The sequence below is a fragment of the Tachysurus fulvidraco genome, chromosome 8, assembly GCF_022655615.1.
Source record: "Tachysurus fulvidraco isolate hzauxx_2018 chromosome 8, HZAU_PFXX_2.0, whole genome shotgun sequence".
NCBI classification, from domain to species: Eukaryota; Metazoa; Chordata; class Actinopteri; order Siluriformes; family Bagridae; genus Tachysurus; species Tachysurus fulvidraco.
Window position 1 is genome coordinate 4,299,433 of NC_062525.1, and position 24,575 is coordinate 4,324,007.

At 35.4% G+C, this 24,575-nt stretch overlaps 1 protein-coding gene across 1 annotated transcript in view; it reads right to left on the bottom strand.

The window, feature by feature from the left end:
- The window catches only part of ca10a (carbonic anhydrase Xa), a 223,568-nt gene that overhangs the window by 2,171 nt on the left and 196,822 nt on the right, over window positions 1–24,575 (bottom strand). Inside the window, exons 4-8 of the mRNA XM_027143522.2 lie at window positions 21,491–21,676; window positions 9,867–9,962; window positions 4,875–4,947; window positions 2,311–2,465; window positions 1,010–1,184 (exon numbers count right to left, since the gene is read on the bottom strand). Of these exons, the coding sequence (XP_026999323.1) occupies window positions 1,010–1,184; window positions 2,311–2,465; window positions 4,875–4,947; window positions 9,867–9,962; window positions 21,491–21,676 (685 nt within the window). The remainder of the gene's footprint in view (window positions 1–1,009; window positions 1,185–2,310; window positions 2,466–4,874; window positions 4,948–9,866; window positions 9,963–21,490; window positions 21,677–24,575) is intronic.

Genomic DNA, 24,575 nt, shown 5'->3' on the forward strand with positions numbered 1-24,575 from the left:
CTGCTCGGCTGTTGATACATTAGGCACTGATCCATATACATGTGTATAGTATGAACATAGTCCATACATACTACAGCCACCATATGTTTTTCCCTGACTTTTTTGTTTGTTTGTTTAGTTTAAGCCTTACTTTACTCAGGCATAAAAAAAAAAAAAATGTATTTAAGTCAGTTAAATAGATGTCCTCAAAATTGTGATGCTGGGAGAATGGATGCTAGTTAGCTTCATTTAGCCACTTTTGCTCATTCAATGCAATTCAATGCAATAATACCCAACACGTGTAAGAAAACAAAACATATAAAAAATGCAATTGTTGCAATTGTATATATATATATATATATATATATATATATATATATATATATATATATATATATATATATATATATATAAGCCAAAATATAAATGTTACTTTTTAGGAGTCATAAGAGCTAAAAAGCACTGTGATCGTTAGCACACATTCCCACAGTACCAGCTGCTTAACCACATCTAATTAAACGTATTTTCTTTTCCTTCAGCGTTGTGATATTTACATGTTGAAACACTGAACGCAATTAAAACAGAAATCTTTCTTTACTCTCGCAGGTGGGGAGTTCAAAGAGCTCAAACAAATTGGATACAAGAAAAAAAAACAGAGACGCAAAATCCTGTGATCGGGATTGGAGGAGTCGCCGAGTTCTACTCGGTGCATTACTTCGGGGGGTAAATGAAAAAAAACAAAACAAGATTTTTAATTTGTTTCGCTGAAAATATTTTGTCTACGTAGGAGGGAAAACAGCCTGCAGACAACCGGAGAAGGAAAAAAAAACAGACTCCTCAGGTAAGAAGGTGTATTAGCGAGACCTCTCGAACCTCACGCCGGCTCTAAAAATAGATATTTCCTGTTTATTTTAAAACGCTTAACCCATTTTAAATTTGAAACATGAGAAGATTTTAAGGTTTAGATGAAGAGTTCCTGTAGTAATAATATCTGAGTTTAATGCGTCTCAGGAGAGAAACAGTCACTGACCGCGATACTGCAGCTTCTGGGCCCTGTTGTTGGGACAGTCTTTGCCCTGCATGCTGAAGTTGATGTTGGTCCGGATGCAGCGGTTGTTCAGAGGCTGGACCGGACGCACGTTATCACTCATGCTGAGGAAGATCTGCGAAGGCTGGTTCTGGCTGAGGAGCCGCATGGAGTGCATCTGCAAGGAGGACGCAAGGACCGTAACTGTGACTGCATACACAATATACTATATACAGTACACAATAAACTATATACAGTACACAATATACTATATACAGTACACAATAAACTATATACAGTACACAATAAACTATATACAGTACACAATATACTATATACAGTACACAATATACTATATACAGTACACAATAAACTATATACAGTACACAATATACTATATACAGTACACAATAAACTATATACAGTACACAATATACTATATACAGTACACAATAAACTATATACAGTACACAATATACTATATACAGTACACAATAAACTATATACAGTACACAATATACTATATACAGTACACAATAAACTTTATACAGTACACAATAAACTATATACAGTACACAATAAACTTTATACAGTACACAATAAACTTTATACAGTACACAATATACTATATACAGTACACAATAAACTATATACAGTACACAATATACTATATACAGTACACAATAAACTATATACAGTACACAATAAACTTTATACAGTACACAATATACTATATACAGTACACAATAAACTATATACAGTAGCTGCATACACAATATACTATATACAGTACACAATACATTAGTACATACACAATGTGCTACTATACTACTGCATACACAATGTGTGCATACACAGTAAACTACTGGTTAAGGGCCTTGCTCAAGGACCCAACGTTGTTGTCTCAGCGGTTTGTGGGCTTTAACCCCTTCCTTCTGATCAGTATCCCAAAGCCTTAACCACTGAACCATCATGTCCTCCCATCTTTCTTTCTTTCTTTCCTTCTATCTATCTATCTATCTATCTATCTATCTATCTATCTATCTATCTATCTATCTATCTATCTATCTATCTATCTATCTATCTATCTATCTATCGTAACTACCTTTTTACTATACATTTCAGACCTCCTTTGTTACATTATATAATATAAATACTGTTCAGTAGTATATACGTCAGCTGGAGCGTTCATACTCTGTGTTGGGTTTAGGGTTTGTTAAGTAATGTTGATTAATATATAGTTAATAACTGAACATATATACTGACTCCTGGTGATCCAGGCATTGGAGTCTTTGTGTATTTACCTGCATTTTTGTGACATATATCGGCTTGTTCATGAGAATCCATGTCGCAGTCTCAAAACACGGCGGGATAGTCATCGATCCCTCGTAGGTGATGAAACTCGCCGTCTCGGGGTACACCTCCTCGATGTTTAGCCCAGATAGTAAATAAGCATCATCTACAAATAATAACGATACTATTAATAACATTAATAATGATGATAATAAAGCTATCAGCTGTATTGTTGTTGCCTCTTTCTCACTCAAGCTTGTTAGGACAAACTATTTTGTTTGTATTAAACCATTTTTCAAACCCAGCAATTTGGCTTGTCACCTTTGTTCTCACCGAGGCAGAAGCTGTGCCTGTGGCGCCGGCTTACTGGATGGCTGCTGAATTGTTTTGACATGTTTCACAATAGCAGGCTTCCAGTAGATAATACGGCATCGCGCTTGTGCTTGGTGCTCTCCTGTCCTGACAACAGACGAGTAATGATCTGTGACTCGAGTCAGACTGAGAAAGGCAGCGTTACATTTCTCTCACGTCGATTAACGCGGTGCAAAACTAATTAAATCAAATACAATCAGTGTGTGAATCCAGGGCTGCGCTGCTTGTGCGCTGAGCTCGGGTAGTTTTGGTGCCATAAATAATTCTGTTTGAATCCGAAGTTGTGGGACTAGCTCTAAAAAATGCATGCCAGCACGGCTGATGGTGCGGTGAAGGCCTCGGGCGAGGGCAGGCTGCTGGTCTGGAGGGGGTGCTTATGAATTCTGTCAAGGCCCACACTTCTTTTGCGGTACGCAGAGCAAAGTTTCAGAGACGTCAACAGCCCACGTTCACGCATCGCTGAGGCCCGAGAGGCTCGTGCCAGCCACCAGGAGTCAGTGTGCTCCTCTCTTCATCCTCTCCTCAACTTACACCCTTATTAGTTCAATTACAGAGCTCCTTTTTCAACAGACATGTATGTGTGTGTGTGTGTGTTTGTGTGTGTGTGTGTGTGTGTGTGTGTGTGTGTGTGTGTGTGTGTGTGTGTGTGCAGAATAAAATTTTACTAAAAAAAAAAAAAAATTTCCTTAACATTTTATCACAGCTTTTCAATAATATTTTCTTATTTGTCTTTCTGTCCTTTAATCTCTACCCCAGAAGGTTCTACTATCATATCCCAAGAAACCTCGACAAACCGTTAATCGCTAATTGTGCTCCATGATACTTCTTAATAAGCTTATAACATGTTTGTAAACTGTTGATCGTTAGGTCCATAAGGATCAACACGGGTCTGGGCTTACTGTTAAAGGAAACTCATCAACCTGATCTGTCTACAGTCACGTTCGAACACTAATAATATTTTCTACAGAATGATTATTTTTTATCCGTTTAAAGTTCCGATTTTTCTATGGAGATGTTTATGTGTCACTTACGGAAAGGAGTCAGTCAGATGTAAGGACGTAAGGACAATAGGACACTTTTTAATTACAAAAATCAAGCATCGTCTTAGTTCTGGCAGGTTACGTCGTCAAGCGTGCATCAGCTGTTAATCAGCTGTCCACGACGCGCACCAATCCGGTTACGACATCCATAAATTAAATTCCCATTCATTGAGCCGCTTTCTGGTGCATCGCTGCTGCTGCGATTTAAACTCCCTCCTCCAACCCCGACTCCACCATGCCGGAACCTGTGTTCGTTGTAACAATTTACGTCTTAAATCTCCACATATCTCTCTCTCTCTCTCTCTCTCTCTCTCTCTCTCTCTCTCTCTCTCTCTCTCTAATTATTTAATTATTCATTTATCCATTTATTTATTTATTATTTGGTTAATGGTTCTGGTATAGGGGGGTCTATTCTATTTTCTAGTCGCTGCTCTCCCCGCTCGGTCAATGCATGCGCACGGACGGGCGCGTGGATTCCTGCCCAGAACAGAACCATACTGCCAACACTAACTGTATGCATATCATCTAATAAATTCTCATTTGACAAAGTGGTCCTGACAGAAAAAGGGTTACAAAAAAGAGAGGTGCTGTAATATAAGTACTGTAAGAACAGGACGTAACTAGTTACAATGAAGTTCCACAGCGATAAATGTAACGGTAACTGGATAAAAAGTACAGCGTGTCATTCTTTCATAAATATAATTGTAAGTGTTGGCGATTTGTTGTAGTCTAAGAGGAATGAGGAGGCGTTGTTGTTGTTGTAGTACAGTAACACAATGACATGTCATTGTTGATCGTTTTCCTAAAGCAGCACACACCGAGATGTTTACTTTTTTTAATAATTATACATATTCAAAAGAAAACTGTACTGTATTCAAGTGCTTTAAATGATCAAGGTAACCTTTTTCTAATTTACTAGAATCCGATTTAGAAAGGAATGGAATTAAAGTGGAAAACTTCCTGAAGCCCCATTAAGCAGTTTCCTGTAGAGGTTTTAGATCTTATTTAAAATCCGGCAAACAATTTTGTACCTCTTATTACAAGAGTGTCAAAGCACTCCACCCGAGAGATGTGGCTTTTGGATTTTCCATTACATCTAATAAAAGCAAGGCTGCGACGCTTGACGTCGGGCCTTCGTCTGGAGCCGTGCACCTTTCACTTACTCTTATACGTTATTCTAGTGATGGTATCTCTGTTCAGCATCCGATTCAGAAAGGAATTCGACGTCTCGGATATCTGGAATTAGAAAAGCAGAAGAAAAAAAAGGAGGGGAACGGGGAGAAGGAGGAGGAGGAGAGGGAGCGGGGAAGAGTATCGATGATGTTAAGAGTTTTACAGCATTCGGGTTAAGACAGTTGTAGACGTCATTAGCTTGTCGCACAGCTTTCCTCCGCCAGCTTTTACCTTCTGTACCAACAGAAAAGCGCTACCGTGTGTGAACAGAGCTATGTTTTTTACCGTCTCCTTATTAGCCGCAAATTAAAACGACTTTGGGCGCTTTGTCTGTTTAGACAGAATGAAATGCGCTTCACTGATACAATTCATCACTTTTTAGCTTCTCATTTCCACAAACAAAAGTCTTTTAAAAATGTTTTTTCTAAGAATTAAATCCTCTGCTTATAAAACGTTTATACTGTAAGGTGTTATATGACAATATTTCCAAAGTGTTATAACTACTCTATTTCATGTTATGAAAAATCTATTCTAAAAGCTCCATATATATATATATATATATATATATATATATATATATATATATATATATATATATATATATATATATATATGATGTGTGTTTGAGTTCATATGTGTTATATTTTACAATTCATAATGCATCATAAACATAGCTATAGCTATAAAGTGAATAACTCTTACACTGTATTACATGATATGAATGCATTATTGCTCATTATAGACATATTGCTATCTCTTTATATAATTATGGATAATTATCTTTTTGTTTTTAACTAATGTTTATTAAGCATTATATTATTATATTATATCGTTATATATATATATATATATATATATATATATATATATATATATATATATATATATATATATATATATGTATGTATAGTGTCTGTAAATATTAGTTTCTACTAGCGACAAAACTCAGTTTCGTTTCAGTCATTCATAATGCATTATAATGCAATTTAATCAATTTGTAATGCAGTATAAAAATATGAAGTGTAATGCCTTTTTTAGAACATAACTAACAATATACAGTATATAATCTTTTGATTGCATTATAACATGTTATAAATCTATTCACAGTGTCCTGTTTGTGATAATAATTAATAATTAATAATTAAGAATGTCCATGTTCATGAGTCACTGTAATGCATTCCTAAGGTATTCCTCCTTATTACAATCATTAATAAAAATGTAATGTTACAGCAACGTTTATTACGTTTTATGAATTGTTAATATCATACGTTGTCAGTAACGTTTGTAACAGTTCATTTATTTTAATACTAATAGCACAGAAATTCATAATGCATTATAAAGCATCTCAGTCCATTCATAATGCAGTATATCAAGTGTAATGCATTTTCATAAATAATTAGCAACATGTATTTTAAATTGATTATACACATGAAACAAGTGTATTTACATTTTGCTTTATGTTCATGTAAATAGTTCAAATAACTATGTTCATGTTCATAAGGCATCATAATCATTATTAGGTGTTAATGTTTATGAAATGTTAATATATTGTATGGTAAGTAATATTTGTAACAGATTGTAATACTGATAGCACATAGATTAATAATGCATTATAAAGAAATTCAGTCATTATCAAGCATAATGCAGTTTCATAAACAATTAACAATCTAATATATCTTATAAATGTATTATAACTATGTAATGGTTACAAATGTATGCAGCCATGAAATATAACTAAGAATGTTATATTTAATTATTGGAATGACTTAGAATTGTATTTTACTTTACATTGTTACACATAAAAACACTAATAGCATTAATGCTTATCCTTAATGCATTATAAAGCAATTCAGTCCATTCATAATGCAGTATAAGCATTACAAAGTGTAATGCATTTTTAATTAATATCAAAGTAACATGTCTCGCAAGACATTGTCATTAATTATAATGCATTCACACAAACACATATTGTTCTAATTATTCCTGAAAACGTACCACAATGATTATTAAGCATTACGAATGGCTTGTAAAGATGCATTACACTGTACGTCTACACATAACTTTATAGTCTTGGACAGAAACCTGGATCAGTTTCACTATTGTTTATGTTCTATAAACTTTTTAAAGTAATTCTTACTTCAAGCTCTGTTACAAATACTACTTATAACTGATTATAGCACCTTATAACGTGTTATAATGCCTAAAGCTAAAGATACGAGAAACTATGAAGTGCTGGACATAAGTGTACACAATCCATTTTGTACTCCATTTGAGTCTGTATGCGTGACAGCGACTGTGCACATTTTAATGTCCTTGGCCTTTGTGAAGGCGAGCTCGGTTGCCAGCTCATAGCACTTATACTCAGGAGGGAGTCCTTCCTGGCAGCCGGGTGACTTGACAGTGAACGCAGCGTGAGGCAGGGCTGAGAAAGCGACCTACGGGCTGACTCATATAAGGATGGGAATCAGCTCCTCAACCCTGCCTGCGGGGAAAATGCCACCGAACTCCATTCCATTAAAATCCATTACAATTATAGCAACAGTAAAAGAGACAAACAAAAAAAAAACAACAACAAAAAAACAAAAACAAACACAAAACAAAACTGCCTGGGTTTATTAGAAATGGCTCAGACATTAACGCTTCATGATGCTGTAAACGCGTCGCAAAATGTTTTACGAGGCATCCGAGGAAACATTCATCTAAAGTAAATGTGCCATTAAGAAGAAAATGACAGTATGACGTGAACATTTATAACGACGACAAACGACGGTAACATTTTCGCAAACTGCCATCTGCTAGCGTCACAAAGCTTTACTTTGTCGCTGTTCTTATCTTTAACTGCCCTGTAACAAATGATCATGTCTCGCCATCTTGCTATTAGTGTTATGAATGTCCTGTAATGTATTAGCAGTTAGCATGGATCTCGTAAAATAGACTGTAATTACATTTGGACCTCCTCCAGTGCATTAGTATTATATTTAGTGTAGAGAACACTACAACTCATCATGCGGCGTATCGAGCTATTAATACGGAGCAGGAATTTTATGGACTTCATTATCGTCCGGAATGTTATAATGCATTATAATGGTGTCATAATGTAATGTAAAGGATTATACATCGTATCGTGATGTCATCGTATTGTAAAGTCATGTAGTGTCCACTGTGTGCTGTTATATTTTATTCTACACTCTATTAGTATTTATATCCCTGATATAATTACGCTTATGCAGATCTACAGTGCAAAGTTTAGTGCCACAAAAATGTTCATGGTTTAAAAGCAGAAATATCTGGCAACCTCGGATGTAAGAAGCGCATGTAGTGGATTTTAATAATCATATAAAAATAAGCAGGAATTTAAGATTCGATTTAAGGCACGGTCATAATTTCCATTAACCGATGCACAATGGAAATCCAACACAAATTCAATTTAATTCAGTTCATTTTGACTTGCTTAGCATTTTTAACTTCCCAGAAAGTTCATAGATTTTTATGAGACAATATGAGGAAGAAGAAGAAGACGAATTTCTCAGGTTTGGTGAAATCTGACCTGCAAAGACCAACAGAAGATCGACGTGTCTTCAACAGCCGATATGGACGGACCACTGATGACAGAGCTAATATGTAGCATGAGACATGAAAAGAGCAGCTGCCTGGTTTGTGACACCGCTGCATGGCTTTAGTGTAGTACTAGCTTTCTAGTTTTATCCCTAAACACACATATTATTTGGTTAAATCCCAAATTAAAAGTTCCTTTGAGCATGATGTCATTATGTCACATTACATGAACTTTCCTTGTGTAAATACTGACATCACTGACATGCTGATAAACTACTGTGAATTATAAAGAAACAATAAAGTTTGTAATGTATCTTTGCAGATGAATCAAACAAAAGGTGGAGAAGACAGAAGTGAGAGCAGCTCTGCTGTATGGGCTAGACACTGTAGCAGTGAGGAAAAGACATGAGACAGAGATGGAGGTAGCAGAGATGAGGATGTTGAGGTTCTCTTTAGCAGTGAAGAGATGGACAGGATTAGGAACCAGCACATCACAGGAACAGCTCAGATTGGCTGTTTTGAGGACGAGGTCAGAGAGACAGGATTGAGACGGTTCGGACATGTACACAGGAGGGAGATGGTTATGTTGGTAGAAGGATGTTGGAGATGGAGCTGCAGGTAAGAGCTCAAGATGAAGGACAAAGAGGAGATATACTGTATGGATGTGTTAGATGAGGACATGAAGGTAATCGGTGCGAGAGAAAAAGATGCTAAGATTAGAGTCAGGTGGAAAGAGAAGATTCGCTGTTACGACCCTTAAGGGGGAAAGGACAAGAGAAGCAAAAGAAGGTAGTGTAGTGAAGTACTATATATATATATATATATATATATATATATATATATATATATATATATATATATATATATATATATATATAGTATAATAACTCTACCTCTTTCCTACAGAGCTTAAACACAAACACAAACCAAGCTCAATATGATTGATTGCAGTCACGTCCAGGTGACGGACCTTGTGCCCAAGATTGACTTTGACAATCTAATTAGCTTAACCTCAACTTTCATTCGAGAAACGACGCCGGTCCAGTCCATCATCCCGGCTCTGCAGACATTTCTTTGAACTTCTATTTACGAGAGCGAGTGAAAGCTATTTCATAACCTCGTGCTCCTGACTGACAGCAAGATAGCGAACAACTTGTTCAGCTGCAGCTGGATAATTGCATGGCTAATTGTGTAGAGTTGTTTATTTATTTATTTATTTTATGCTTACACATACTGACCTTCAACCGTCGAAATCATTTATTTCGCAGACGGATTATTGACATGCAACCGTTTACTGTGAAAGTGTTTTATTTTTATTCCTTTATTCCTTCAGCCATGCAGAGACTGTGTGTGCTAGAATTCTGTAAGCATGAGCGAATTTAGCGTTCAACTTTGTCTGATGTACTGTACACACGTGGCCTGCTTACCTTCATGAATATAGAGACTATCACCAAGCCGTTTGGACTCTTTGCAGCTTCTGTGTAATTAGTGTAGAGCTCGTGGTTGTAGTGGATCAGTTGTACCTGGTCAAAAAAATAAAAGAGAACAGAAAACACGTCGATTAGAGACATATATCGGAGACATATGAGACATAGTGCTATAGAGACATAGTCAAGCGAGCCTCGCTCCTTACCACTTACCGCCGTCACTCTGGGCAGAAAGTCGTTCAAAATTGATATAGAATTTTCAAATTGATGCTGCAAATTGTTAACTGAATAAGCGGAGTGTGTGGATTAAAGTAGGTGTTGCTTTATTTGTTTATTTATTTATTTATTTATTTATTTATTTATTTAAAAAAGAGGCGGAGCTATGTGATCAATCCTATACATTATGATTTTCAACAAATATGATTTTCTTTTTTTTATGATACATTTTTATTGCTTTTTCAAATATAACAAAATAAAATACATTTGAACAAACAATCAAAGAAGAAGAAGAAGAAGAAGAAGAAGAAGAAGAAGAAGAAGAAAACAGACATAATGTACACATTCAAAACATTTTATAAAATGACTTATTAATTAGATTTTAATACATTTATGGTAGCCTAGCGGGTAATGTCTTGGCGTACTGATCAGAAAGATGTGAGATCGAATCCCAGCTCCGCCAAGCTTCCACTGCTGGGCCCCTGAGCAAGGCCCTTAACTGTCAATTAAGTAGGGTGTCTATCAAATGCTGTAAATAATCTAGACATGTATTGTGTCTTAGAGTTGCGTGAACGTTTTCGTTATTTCAGATCATGATCTGTGTACATCAGTGTGAACGTAAAAGAACATCGAACATAACGTGTTAGCGGAAACAACTGTAATGACCTAACTTCTCTAACACGTTTTGTGAATTGTTTAAAATAAAAAAAAAATAAAAAAACCTTCAAACTCAAATAAATAAATAAATAAATAAATAAATAAATCACCTGTCATGAATAATTAGGATTGCGTTTTGCTCTCTGACTGTTCATTGCTCCGAACTGAAAGTGTTGATCAGGTTGAGATGCCAAGCCCCTGTCACACCGGGTCCTCGCACTTCCCAATCACAACCACGCAGCTGCCGCTTGTCCTCGTCTCAACACGCCTGTCAAGTTTAAATTTAAATTCATTGTGAAGCTTAGGTAATCTTCCCTCGGCGAATACCTCGAGCACGCAGCCAAGCCTCAACAAAGGTTTAAAGAGGAATTTGGGTGGAAGCGAGGCCACAATCTCACTTATTCTTCAAAAACCAAAAAAAAAAAGGGAAATGGTAATTTAAAAAAAAAAAAAGATACAGGAATATTTGTTTGTGTTTGTGTGGAGAGTTTGTGGGGAAAAAATATTCAAAAATCTTTCGTTAAGAAAGATGACGCACTCAAATAACTTCTCAGCGAGTAATCGTTCTCAGCGAGGCCTCTCGGAAGCTCGGATTGTTAAGAGAAAATCGATTCACGGACAATTTGTTTAGACTTCTGAAGCAACAAAAGGAAGTGACAAATCATCTACAGGTTAATCATTAAACCTTGCCTTTAAATATTTCTGTTCAATATTCATTTATTCTTCTGAGCTCAGAGATTGTGTCCCTTTATTTAATATATATATATATACATATATATATATATATATATATATATATATATATATATATATATATATATATATATATATATATATCTTATTATTATTTATTTATTTATTTACTTACTTACTTACTGATTGATTGATTGATTGATTGATTGATTGATTGATTGATTGATTGATTGATTTGTTTATTTATTTATTTATTTTGTCCTGTAATATTCAGGAAATTAAAAATGATTATAAAAAATAAAACTGGAGGTGAGATGAGTGCTAGGTCTGATTATCCTTTAAACTAATGGCATGTTTTCTGTACAGAAAATCAGACATTTTTGTATTACTTTTACAAATTCATGACCATAATTTAGTATATCATAGCTTCATTGAACAACATGAGCAATTAATTGCCAGTACATAAAAAAAAAAAATTGAAAAAAAAAATTGAAGAAAAAAATAAATGAGATACATTTTTAACATTTTTGTTTCTCTAGGAGTAAAATAATAATAAAAAACTACCTAAATATACCAACACAATATAATTTCTTATCAAGATGAAGCAACAGAACAAGAGATCCAGGTTAAGAGCTTCAGTTCATCTTCACAATAAACATCGGGAAGATGATGAGGTCTGAGCTCTTAAATATGGCATGCTCTTGGTTCCAGAAGCTCTCGTTTGAGATGCTTTTCTGCTCACTGTGGTTATAAAGAGCGATTATTATTATTATTATTATTATTATTATTATTATTATTATTATTATTATTATTATTATTATTATTATTATTATTATAATGAGTTACTAATTCCTTCTTGGCAGTTCGAAGCATTCTGCTAAACCTCCTCTGATCTGTCTTCTGATCACATGACATTTCCAGCTACAGAACTCAATCTCTCGCTTAGTGATTTTTTTTGTTTGTTTGTTTTTTTCTCGCCAGTCTGTATAAAATCGGAAAAAACTGTGAAAGTCCCAGGGGATCGGCGGTTTCTGAAATGCTCTGAAAACAACATCCATGTCAGGGTTAAAGACACAGAGATCAGACATTTTCTTCATTCTGATGTTTGCTCTAAACAAGCTCTTGTTTTTTATATGCTGTCCTGCTGCCGTATGATTGGCTGATTCGATAAGTGCATGACTGGGGTGTACAGGCGTTCCTAATAAAGTGTAATAAAGTTCAACGATAAATAAATAAATCTATGATTATTCAATGATAAATAAATAAAGAAATATACACATATATACACATAAATGTTTTATTTTTGTCATTTTACATTACACTAAATTACGCAACAAACGGGGAAAAAAAAAAACACTATTTCATGTACAGTCTGTATTTTCTAGCCCTGATCTATTTTATTTAAATCTGAATGTACTTGTATTTAATTCAATTCAGTTCAATTGGGATTCAGCTTTTAACAATGGATGTTGTCTCAAAGCAGCCTTACAGTAATATAAAATATATATAAAAATGTATAAATCTATTTTATTTTAAAATATAAAGTGATGAAACTAATGAGCAAGCCTTATGCAACAGTAGTGAGGAACCTTGAGAGGAACCAGACTCAGAAGATGTTCAATCTAGAGCTGTATATGGTAATCTGGAGTTGTGTAACCAGGAGCTTCTGAGCAACTAATAAATCAGCGTAATTTCTAACTTCATTATAGATTTAAAGGAGGGGTCTCCGATGTTTGAGAAATGCTTCAGAAAACAGTTGGGCCGACAAACTAAACAAAAATCAAAACAAACGTGTAGCCAATGAGCAGAAAGGGGCGGGGCTTGTCAATATGGACGGAGAGAGTGTGTGACGTTAGCAGAAAGCGAAGAAAGGCTTCGGAGATCCTACCTTTAAACATCCGATGACTTTGGCAGGAAGGAATTTGTGTTAAAGATTTCAAGTCGGCGATCTAAATGATATTATTAATAAAAAGCACAGACTACACAAGATCGGAACAAACCATTAACTTACGCGTGATGTGAACAACCCGAATCTGATGACGAGTAACTTTCCCAGTGTACATACTAGACATATTATCTGTCCTTAATTCACAGACTCTGAAAACATTGTGTTCTGACAGAAAAAAAACAAAAAAAAAAAACATAAAATACAATAAAAAAAACGTGATTACAGGGTGCATGCTGATGTGATTAGATCTCTTAATTTTCTTTTCTGGTGGAGAAACCCAGTCACTCGCATCTCCCAAAGTCCCACACCAGCAAATTGCCTGAGCTGGGAAACAGGGCCAGGCCATAGCTCCGTACCCTGCCAAAAAGATCAGCAGATATGCAGTGTAGAGGAGCAGACAGCACAATAATGAGTACTGGAGAGGAGCACACAACATGACCGGGGGTTAGAAACACCCCCACACTCACACACACTCACCATTATTGGGTTTGGCAACGCTGCTAGAGGAAGAGAGGGACTCATGGAAGATTTATCCAAACTGAGGCTGAAGGCAACCTCACACCGGTCCAACTCTTACGCCATGAGTTAAAATAAATTATTATATAAAATAAGAATTAGAAATAAAATCACATCTATAAATTTTAATATTCTATAAGTTCATATTTTGCCTGAATTATATTTATAAATATTTAAATTTCGATTCTTAAATATTATTACATTTTGAAATAATTACAATGTATTTGTTTACAATTATTACAATTATAAATACATGTATATTTTATTTTATTCTAATTATGATATCTTTTATTTATCTAATAAAAATAAATAAATAAATAAAAATATATTATATTGTAATTAAATCAATTATATATATATATATATATATATATATATATATATATATATATATATATATATATATATATAATTGATTTAATTACAATATAATATATTTTCCTAGAACATTTTCTCAGATTAACACTAACATTTTGATAGTACGATCTTTGTTATATTAGCCGCTTTGCTAGCAAGAGAAAGGTGTTTGAGATTATCAAAGCATGTTCTAAAACATCCACGTCTTTCTCTCGTACAGTGATTCTCGCACTCATTCCTCCACAGAGCAAGAGCAGGCATTTGCGTTAAGCTAGAGGACAGCCTGGACCACTTACAGGCTCGTCAACAAGATTTTTATTGTCCGACTGCCAGCCCGGGATTTGATCCGAATGAAATATGAAGACAGTAAGTCAATAGGAGGATGAGGTGTGGACAGAGCTAACAGGCCAAATAAAAAAGCGCTGGTGTGAAACCAGCGTCAAATAGCGAGAGGAATCAGAGCGTGCACTCATAAAGCAAATAAACTCAAGCTGAGATCAGACCGAAGAGTCCGGTCGGATCACGGCCGAGGGAGTGTTTGAATGAAGCTAAACGATAGAGATGCTAATAGCTTGTCAGTCAGCCTGGTGGGAGGAAAAGACAAAAAAAAAAAAAAAAGATATGCTATACGATTAAATAAATAATAAATAAAAGCACAACACCTCTAACTAAGTTCAGGGTTTAAAGCCGTACAAAAGACCGAGTTCAGGTTCCACAGACTGAAGTGTGAAGAAGAAAAGTAAAAAAAAAAAAAAAGAAAAGAAAAGCTGTGTTTTTTTTCGCAAATGCTGGATTGCTCCGCACTTCGCCTCGATTAAGTAAAATGTGAAAATGTCATTTTAATGAGAAACTTTGCATCAGTGTGTAAGCACCGCCACGAAATGGAATGCAAATGTGTTATTTTGCTACCGCTGATAATTAAAACGCAATGAAAACATATTTATATTATGAGAAGAGGGGAAAAAAAAAAGCTAAAGTGTGGAAAATAATTCTAAATCCAGCATGTAATATATGATGGTGTTAATTTATTGCTAGGAAAAAAAAATATCTATATACTAATAAATGAAATTGCACTTTTTTTATCTTATCTCAGCTAAATTTATTCGACGGTGCATCGTGTGAATACGTTTATTTAAAGTTACGCATGTTCTGCAGAGTCGGAAGTGTGTGAAGTGTCAGCAGCGACTGAATAAACCTCATAACATCTGCAGCTCACGGACACCGGGTGATGCTTTGCTTCGGCGTGAATGAGTTCTGGATTCTGATCTGTCAGGAGGTGTTGATTCGTTTTCTGAAAGCAGTGCAGATGCACATCACAGACTTAAATTGCTGTGTTTGTTTTTTTAAAACAGAGGCTAAACATCTATCCACTTATCCATCCACGGGGTCTCAGGGAGACGATTCTATCTATCTATCTATCTATCTATCTATCTATCTATCTATCTATCTATCTATCTATCTATCTATCTATCTATCTATCTATCTATCTATCTATCTATCTATCTATCTATCTATCTATCTATCTATCTATCTATCTATCTATCTATCTACATTCACAGCATTTTGCAGATGCCCTTACATCCGGAGCAACTTACATTTTATCTCATTTTTATACAACTGAGCAATTGAGGGTTAAGGGCCTTGCTCAGGGGCTTGGTGGATGTAGGAATCAAACTCACAACCTTCCAATTGGTAGCCCAGCACCTTAACCACTAGGCTACCACATCCCGAAACCACCATCTGCAGAGAGTCCAGAGCACATGCCCTCACAATTGTTTTTCTTTACATTTCTTCAATGGAGATGCTGGGGCTTGAACCCAGGACCTCATACATGCGAAGTATATATATATATATATATATATATATATATATATATATATATATATATATATATATATATATATATATATATATATATTTAGATACTGCAATCAAGTGTTTTCAATATCTTGCAACGAGTCTGTTGCAGCGCTGTGGAGGAATTTTGGTTCACTCATCTTCAGAATTATTGTAATTCAGCCACATTGGAGGGTTTTCGATCATGAACCACCTTTTAAAGGTCATGCCACAGCATCTCAATAGGATTCAGGTCAGGACTTTGACTCGGCAACTCCAAAGTCTTCATTATAGTTTTCTTCAGCCATTCAGAGGTGGACTTGCTGGTGTGTTTTGGATCATTGTCCTGCGACAGAACCCATGTTAGCTTCAACTTAAGGTCACGAACAGATGGCCTCACATTGTCCTTCAGGATTTTTTAGTAGACAGCAATACATGGTTCCATTAATCACAGCAAGTCTTCCAGGTCCTGAAGCAGCCCCTTAGACCATCACACTACCACCACTGTATATTACTGTTATGATGTTCTTTTTCTGAAATGCAGTGTTACAGTATGTTTACGTCAGATGTAATGGGACACACACCTTCTAAAAAGTTCAACTTTTGTCTCATCAGTCCACAGAGTCTTTTCCCAAAAGTCTTGGGGATCATTACGCTGTTTTCTGGCAAATCTGAGACAAGCCTTTATGTTCTTTTTGCTCAGCAGTGGTTTTTCTCTTGGAACATTTTTGCCCAGTCTCTTTCTTATGGTGGAGTCATGAACACTGACCTTAACTGAGGCAAGTGAGGCCTGCAGTTCTTTGGATGTTGTTGTGGCCTTTTGTGACATCTTGGATGAGTAGTCACTGCGCTCTTGGGGTAATTTTGGTCATCCACTGTTCCATGTTTTCACCATTTGTGGATAATGGCTCTCACTGTGTTTTGCTGGAGTCCCAGAGCTTTAGAAATGGCGTTATAACCTTTTCCAGACTGATAGATCTTAATTACTTTCTTTCTCATTTGTTCCTGAATTTCTTTGGATCTCGGCATGACGTGTATTTTGAGTATCTTTTGGTCTACTTTACTTTATCAATCAGGTCTTATTTAAGTGATGTCTTGATTGCGAAAAGGTGTGGTAAGTGACGTGACATACGCCTAAGTACGGTGACCCATACTCAGAATTCGTTCTCTGCATTTAACCCATCCAAAGTGCACACACACACAGCAGTGAACACACACACACACACATGCCAAGCAGTGGGCAGCCATTTATGCTGCGGCGTCCAGGGAGCCTTGCTAGAGGGCACCTCAGTCGTGGACGGCCCAAGACTCGAACCCACAACCTTCAGGTTAGGAGTCAGACTCTCTAACCATTAGGCCACGACTGCCCTGGTAGTAAACAGGCCTGGGTGAGGCTATATAAATATATAAATATATATAAATATATAAATAAATATATATATATATATATATATATATATATATATATATATATATATATATATATATATATTATTATTATTATTATTATTATTATTAAGGGAAAACAAAATCCAAACCCACATCGCCCTGCATGAAAAAGTTTTGACCCCCTGTTAAAACATTACTGTAATTTATCACACCTGAGTTCAATTTCTCTAGCCACACCCAGGCCTGCAATCAAGAAATTACTATATATATATATATATATATATATATATATATATATATATATATATATATAAATATATATATAAATTTTATATAATAATGTCTGTAATGTATTTATTTATATTCTCTCCTTCATGTCAGGAGAAAGTCCCAGTGATTTGTGTGTTGTGTATATTGTGTGTTTTGTATATTGTGTGTATAGTGTGTGTGTTGTGTGTATTGATTGTGTTGTGTGTATTACTGCATGACAATGCTTCCAATTGAATGACAAAATGACGGCATGACAGAAGATATTTCAACTAAACATATGCAGCACCTCTATAACTTTCTGGAAAATGTAAGCTCATGGGTTTTTTTTCTTTTTTTCTTTTTTATTTTTTGAATGACTTGTACAAAAGATATGAACTACAGACTTTTCCAGAAGTGAACTTCACTGGTGTTTCATTTTCAGCTTGCGCGTGACGGCCTCGTGCCTAAATCTATGGTGTTGGAGATTATTTGCAGCTGAGCCGTGTCGCCTCTGTGAGACGCAGGACTCGGAGGTGAGGCGTTATTAGTGAACAAATGTGAAAGATGAAAGAGGAAAAAAGAAAGTATGAGAGTGAAATGCTTCCTATTGTGCAAACAAAAAAAAAAAACTCTGTAAAATGTCATAACTAAGTCAGAGAAGATATGTTAATGATTGTGGCTTGATATGACATTAATAACAACGGAGCTCTTTACGTCAGTTTTAGCAGTACTGTGTCATATAGAACTGATGAACTATTACAGACCTAATGCATGACACTCAGCATGAGAGCGTAGGACATGTTTATGACGTGGTTATGTCAGTCTTATAATAAATAAATAAGCAACAAATAAAAGCATACTCATGCTCATAAACACTGAAGGTTGATTTTTATATGAAAACATGTTTTAATGCATTTATTATTATTATTATTATTATTATTATTATTATTATTATTATTATTATTATTATTATTATTATTAAAATGTATTAGATTTTATAGCTGCCTTTATTATGCATTATGAAATGGAAAATTATAATGATAAATTGTCTTACGTGATCTAATCAGAAGTTATTATGTTGTATAATGGGTTAATAGCATCACCTTAAACTGCATTTAAAATTGTATTGACAGCAATGTTATATAGCTGTAATGACAGATAATACTGTGTAGTGGTTTATGAACGCATTGAAATTTATTGTGTCACGTGTATTGGGCATAAATGTAATGCCTCTGGATGAACAATTACAACAGTGTTTTAAAAGCTTTATAAACACATTATAACACATCATTATAGAAATAGTATTTTTGGAAAGTGTTACCTCACTCCTGGTTAAACGGAGTATTGTGTCATATTTATTGGCTATAGATGTAATGCCTCCTGATTAACAATTACACCAGTGTGTATAATGCTTTAGGAATGCATTATAACATGTCATTATACATATGGTCTTCATAGAAATTGTTACCATGCTCATGTCTGGACAAACAATAGTCTTATATGTATTGGCAATAGGTGTTATGCCTCCTGATGAACAATTACACCAGAGTGTAGAAAGGTTTATAAACACATTATAACACATCGGTATACAGTACATAAACAGATTATGTGTCATATGTCTTGGCTATAAATGTAATGTCCCTGATGAACAATCACACCGGTGTGTATAAAGCTGTATGTATTGAATGCGTTCATAGACCTTTATACATATTTGTAGATAATAGAAAGTTGGACTGATATCGTTGCTCATACTCAGGTGATCTTCTCAGAGTATTAATGTCAGCTCTGAAGGGAAGGTCAATACCTTGGTGAGAAGAAAGATGTTTCAGTGCCACACTGCGAGTGATAATGGCTCGGTAATGAAGAGTAAACAGACAGCGCTAAGCTTCGGTGGCCAGGTCACAGCTTGCAATACCCTGATAAACTGTCTCCACTTTGTTTTATTATTGTTTAAATATTGGCTGACTTCCACAAGAGGGAGTAGGGAAGAAATTATAATCATTAATTACGCTGGATGTGCCTGTCAGGCCCATGGTTATTTTGTTGCCGTTCTAATCGCCAGTCTTATTACTCCCAAAGAGAAATGTCACACCGCTACTGACTGGTGACTTCATCAAACGACGGAATCTGCGTCGTCGTGTCTTTCTGAAATTACACCGCCAGCTTAATTGAGACGTTTTATACAGCGCGTGTAGAAGAACGACGGCCGCGGTTCAGGAGAAAAAAAAAACAACTGATACATGAGGAATAATACACGATGATGCATGCTTGTGCCGAAAATAATCAGCGCCGGGTTCAAGTGGAGCGATGCTACCTTGTTATCTGAACTTGATTATTTTCCTCTAACAGCACATCCTGAAGTGCTTCATTCTTCTTATACTTTGCAGTAGTAACATTTTAGTTAAGTATTTATTTATTATTTCAATTTTTAATAATGAACTATGAACACATTCGTATGATGTTACAATGCCTTCATAAAGCATCGTTATGAAACTTATTATCAGTAGCTTTCTATTATGCATTATACACCAAGCACAATTTTATTTTTTTTTATCATATCATATTTAGGTTATAATGTCACATGACATCTCATGGTGTCCAATGTACATAATGCTCTGGATTCTATTTATTTGTTGTTGTTGTTGTTATTGGTGATTATAATGCATTATAAACATTGCTTAAGATTGAATCTGTTTATAATACAACCTTATCCATGCATTATACTTCCTATTAACTGTAATTCATCTCATGAATCACTTTAACAAAGAATAAAATGCCTTAAGAATGATTTATGAAATGTTATGCATGTACTCAAAGGACATTATACTTAATGTCTTCATAGGAGTTATTAACATTTTTGTTTGTTTGTTTTTATGGTTTACTATTTAAGTTTATTCACTTTATGTTCTAACAGCTATAAACATTCATGTCGTCACCCACAAAAAGAAAACCTTAAAGTTCCAAGCTCTTATTTGTTTGTATCTTTACCATAGTTCATCATGACAAGCTATAATGTGTTATAATCATTACTTAGAACCCATTCTTTTACAGATTTATAAATAAACAAAAAACAATGTTATAATCTGTAATGATATATATATATATGATTATAACAATGTGTGTAATGCTGTACGAATGCATTATACCATGTTATGAACATATCCATAAGTCATTATGCATACGGCTTTCAAAGGACCAGTGATTAGCAGCTGCTGTCAGGTATCAACACCACTGGACCAATCAGATTCAGGAATCCAATATCACTGTGGTATAAATATGATATGATTTATTTACATGGTATTAGATTCGTATTCATGTCATAAATGAGCACAGCGGTCCGCACTACAGTTGGAAACATTGTGCTAAGGAATAACCATTAAACGTCTGACGATGCTTAGCCTACTGCATGAGGACCAATCATCTCAAATTTGGCACATTTCAACCTGATGCAATATTGTGCAAGATAAACTGGATCTCAAGAACTCGTATGTCTACCCTTAAGCATGCTTATTTAATAATATACATCCCGAGCAACATAAACATAGTACTCTGAGAATATACGATAATATTGCAATCTGTTTCGGTATGCTGTAAGACCCAGAAGCTCTAGGAAGTTTTTTTTTTTTTTTATAGACCATAATTTTATATCGAGTTGATTTGTGTGCTGTCAACATCAGACGCTCACGTTTCAGAGCTAATGGCCTCCACAGATGTGCGCCGACACTACCATAGCGCTCATGCACATGCACGGGTCTCGGCTTACCTCCCCGGAGAAGGCCTGGCCGTTGAGGAGATGCTCCGAGCCCTGTCCGTCTTCGCTGCCAAAGTGTAACCTGATTTCCTCCAGTCGGTGGCTGTATGTCATGGGTCCACCAGAGATGTTCACCAAGTGCTCCTTGTCCAGGCGTAGCGAGACGTGGCGGCCGGTGTTATACATAGTCCCTCCGACCTAGATATAAACAGAAAAGTAAAATTCACTGAAATCATTCTTGGAGTTGCTGTGACGGTCTCATAAACGATGTCCTGCGCTTAACCCAGGACTTATACACAAAGGTAGTCAGAGCCGGTGACCAATAGTTTAGTCAAAATGCTATGTGCATGTATTTCAATAGATTTTCTCTTCTTCGCGTTCACATCGTGCAAATGAATGATCTGAGGTTGCCAGATATTTCTGATGAAAAAAAGAGATTTTTTCAGTAGCATCTAAACCACCACCTTTAGTTATATAAGCACACGCCTTAATGCCAGAAAAAATAAAATATATAAATAAAGGAGCAAATAATATTCACTTGTGCTGTCCAACTGAATATAATTCAACAGAAAATCAAGGAAAAAAATTATATTTATTTAAACAAGACCAATATATGTAAGATAAAAATAAGAATTAAAAAAAAGTCTAGGTTATTGAAAAATATATAGCAATATATAACAAGTCCTAACTGTGTAATTATAAAGGTAGACATAAAATTGCGTCTCTCTTTTACACGAAGCACTTGCCTTTAAGCAAGAAAAAAAACGAAGGGATAGAAAATGTGGACTGAAAATGCAAATAACCTTTTCCTGTGATGTCAACTTGAATTAAATGCAATAATTCAATTCAAGGTAAGAGGTATTTTAAAAATAAAATACTAAAACATTCAAGTTAATACATGAGTCAAATTAAATATAGATGTTTTCATCACATAATTGTTAATGTTCTTCTGTATAGAAATCATTGCCCACAGTTTGAAGCTGCTTTACGTACAGCTTAAACACTTGAAGTTAATTATATATAATAATACAATTATTTAATTAACAGGGCTGTTGTGTTGGAAGAAGCGGTTAAGGCTCTGGGTTTATGATTAAAGGATCAGGGTTAATGCATCAGCACTGCCAAGCTGCCAATGTTGGGCCCTTGAGCAAGGCCCTTAATACTCTCTGCTCCGGTGGTGCTGTATCATGGCTGACCCCGTGCGCTGACACTCGGGATACGTGAAGAATGAATTTCAGTGTGCTGTAATGTAAAGACTCCCTTATACAGAGTGACTTACATTATGTTTTATTTCAATTTATACAACTAAGCAATTGAGGGTTAAGGGCCTTGCTCACGGGCCCAGCAGTGACAGCTGACAGTGGATCTGGGATTCGAACTCATGACCTACCATATAGTAGTCTGATACCTTAACCACTTATCAAAAACCGCCTATAAAATTCCTATTCCCTTATATATATATATATATATATATATATATATATATATATATATTTATAAATATATATATATATATATATATATATATAAAGCTGCTTCTATACATAAATAAATCAAATAAGAGATTAACTGTATCAAGGGTGAAAGGAGAGAAATATAAATTTCATTCTGGCCTTATTAAAAACATCTTATTCTCTGAGTCTTTGTTATAGTCCGATCGTGCGGGCCGATTTAAATAGATTAAGCTTGCGGCTGTAATTAAAGCATTGTGCTGCTTTATGGAGTGATATAACGATACCGAATCATCACTGCAGCACACTTCACGTGTAAGGGAGCAAAAGTGAAAGAAAAAAGCGACTCAGAACCTCTTCAAAGCTTCAGGCGGGCCGGACCAGTTCACAATTGATTGACTTGCGAGGCTTTAAAGTGAAAGCGTGGTGTTACAAAGGCACCGGAGATAACGATCTTTATCACTATAAGTGTTTATTTATATTCTGGAGAAGTTTCAAAGTGACCCATTGATATTCCGGGCATGACTCGGGAAAGGCTTCCGTAGCTTCTTATCTTCGCTTCTGTTTTTTTTTTTTTTTTTTTTTAGTTCATTCCTCATTCTTTTCACTCCTTCCTTCTCCCTCCTCATCTCCTCCGTTCTCTGTCTTTTTTTTTACCGCTCGCCTTCAAAATCATTTTCCCTCTTCAAATTCCCAGAGAAAGAGCCCTGCCCACACATTGTAAATATTTTATAGAACTCCTGAAAAATCAATGGAGTGAAGAGGGAGAGAGAGCAAGCAAACAAAATAGAGAGAGAGAGAGAGAGAGAGACAGAGACCGACAGAGAGAGAGAGAGAGAGAGAGAGATTGAAGGAGACAGAGAGAGAGAGAGAGCGAGCGCGGGGGGGGGAGGCAGACAGAGACAGAGGGAGAGAGAGAGAGAGACAGAAAGAGAGAGAGAGAGACCGACCCGGAGAAGAGAGAAGACTATAGAGAGAGGAGAGATAGAGAAGAGAGAGAGAGAGATTGAAGTCGACTGAGAGCAGAGATAGAGAGAGAGAGAGAGAGAGAGTTTAAGGAGACTACAGAGAGATATAGATAGTGAGAGATAGAGATAGAGAATTTATTTAGACATTACATATAGAGAAGTAGATAGTGGATATAGATGATATATATAGAGAGATGAGATATAAGATAGCTAAAACGACATACAGTAAATATAGAGAGATATAGATAGGTATAGAGATATAGACTAGAGAACCTACATAACAGATACAATATAGAGATATTTGATTGAACAGTTTTAGATATGGAGAATAGGGATATATAGAGAGCGAGAGGCTAGAGATAGATATAATATATACAGAGATAGATAGACATAATAGTATAGATAGAGCTAGCTTAGAGTGCTAAAGGATTACTAGTGTGGAGACAGAAGGTTACCTCAGGGTGTCAGACCTACCCTGAAAAAGACTGAGGGATTTTTGTAAGATGTCTTTTATTTTGTTCCTAATTTTTCATGAGCACTTGATTGCTCAAAGCTTTTCATTAGCAGGTTTTGGGTCTTTGAGTTAAATATGAGATGGAAGAAAAATGTCTGTCAGTGAGCTTAATTACTACAGATTTCTTTACTAAGTTGGGTTTGAGTACATTACAGAGATGTTTC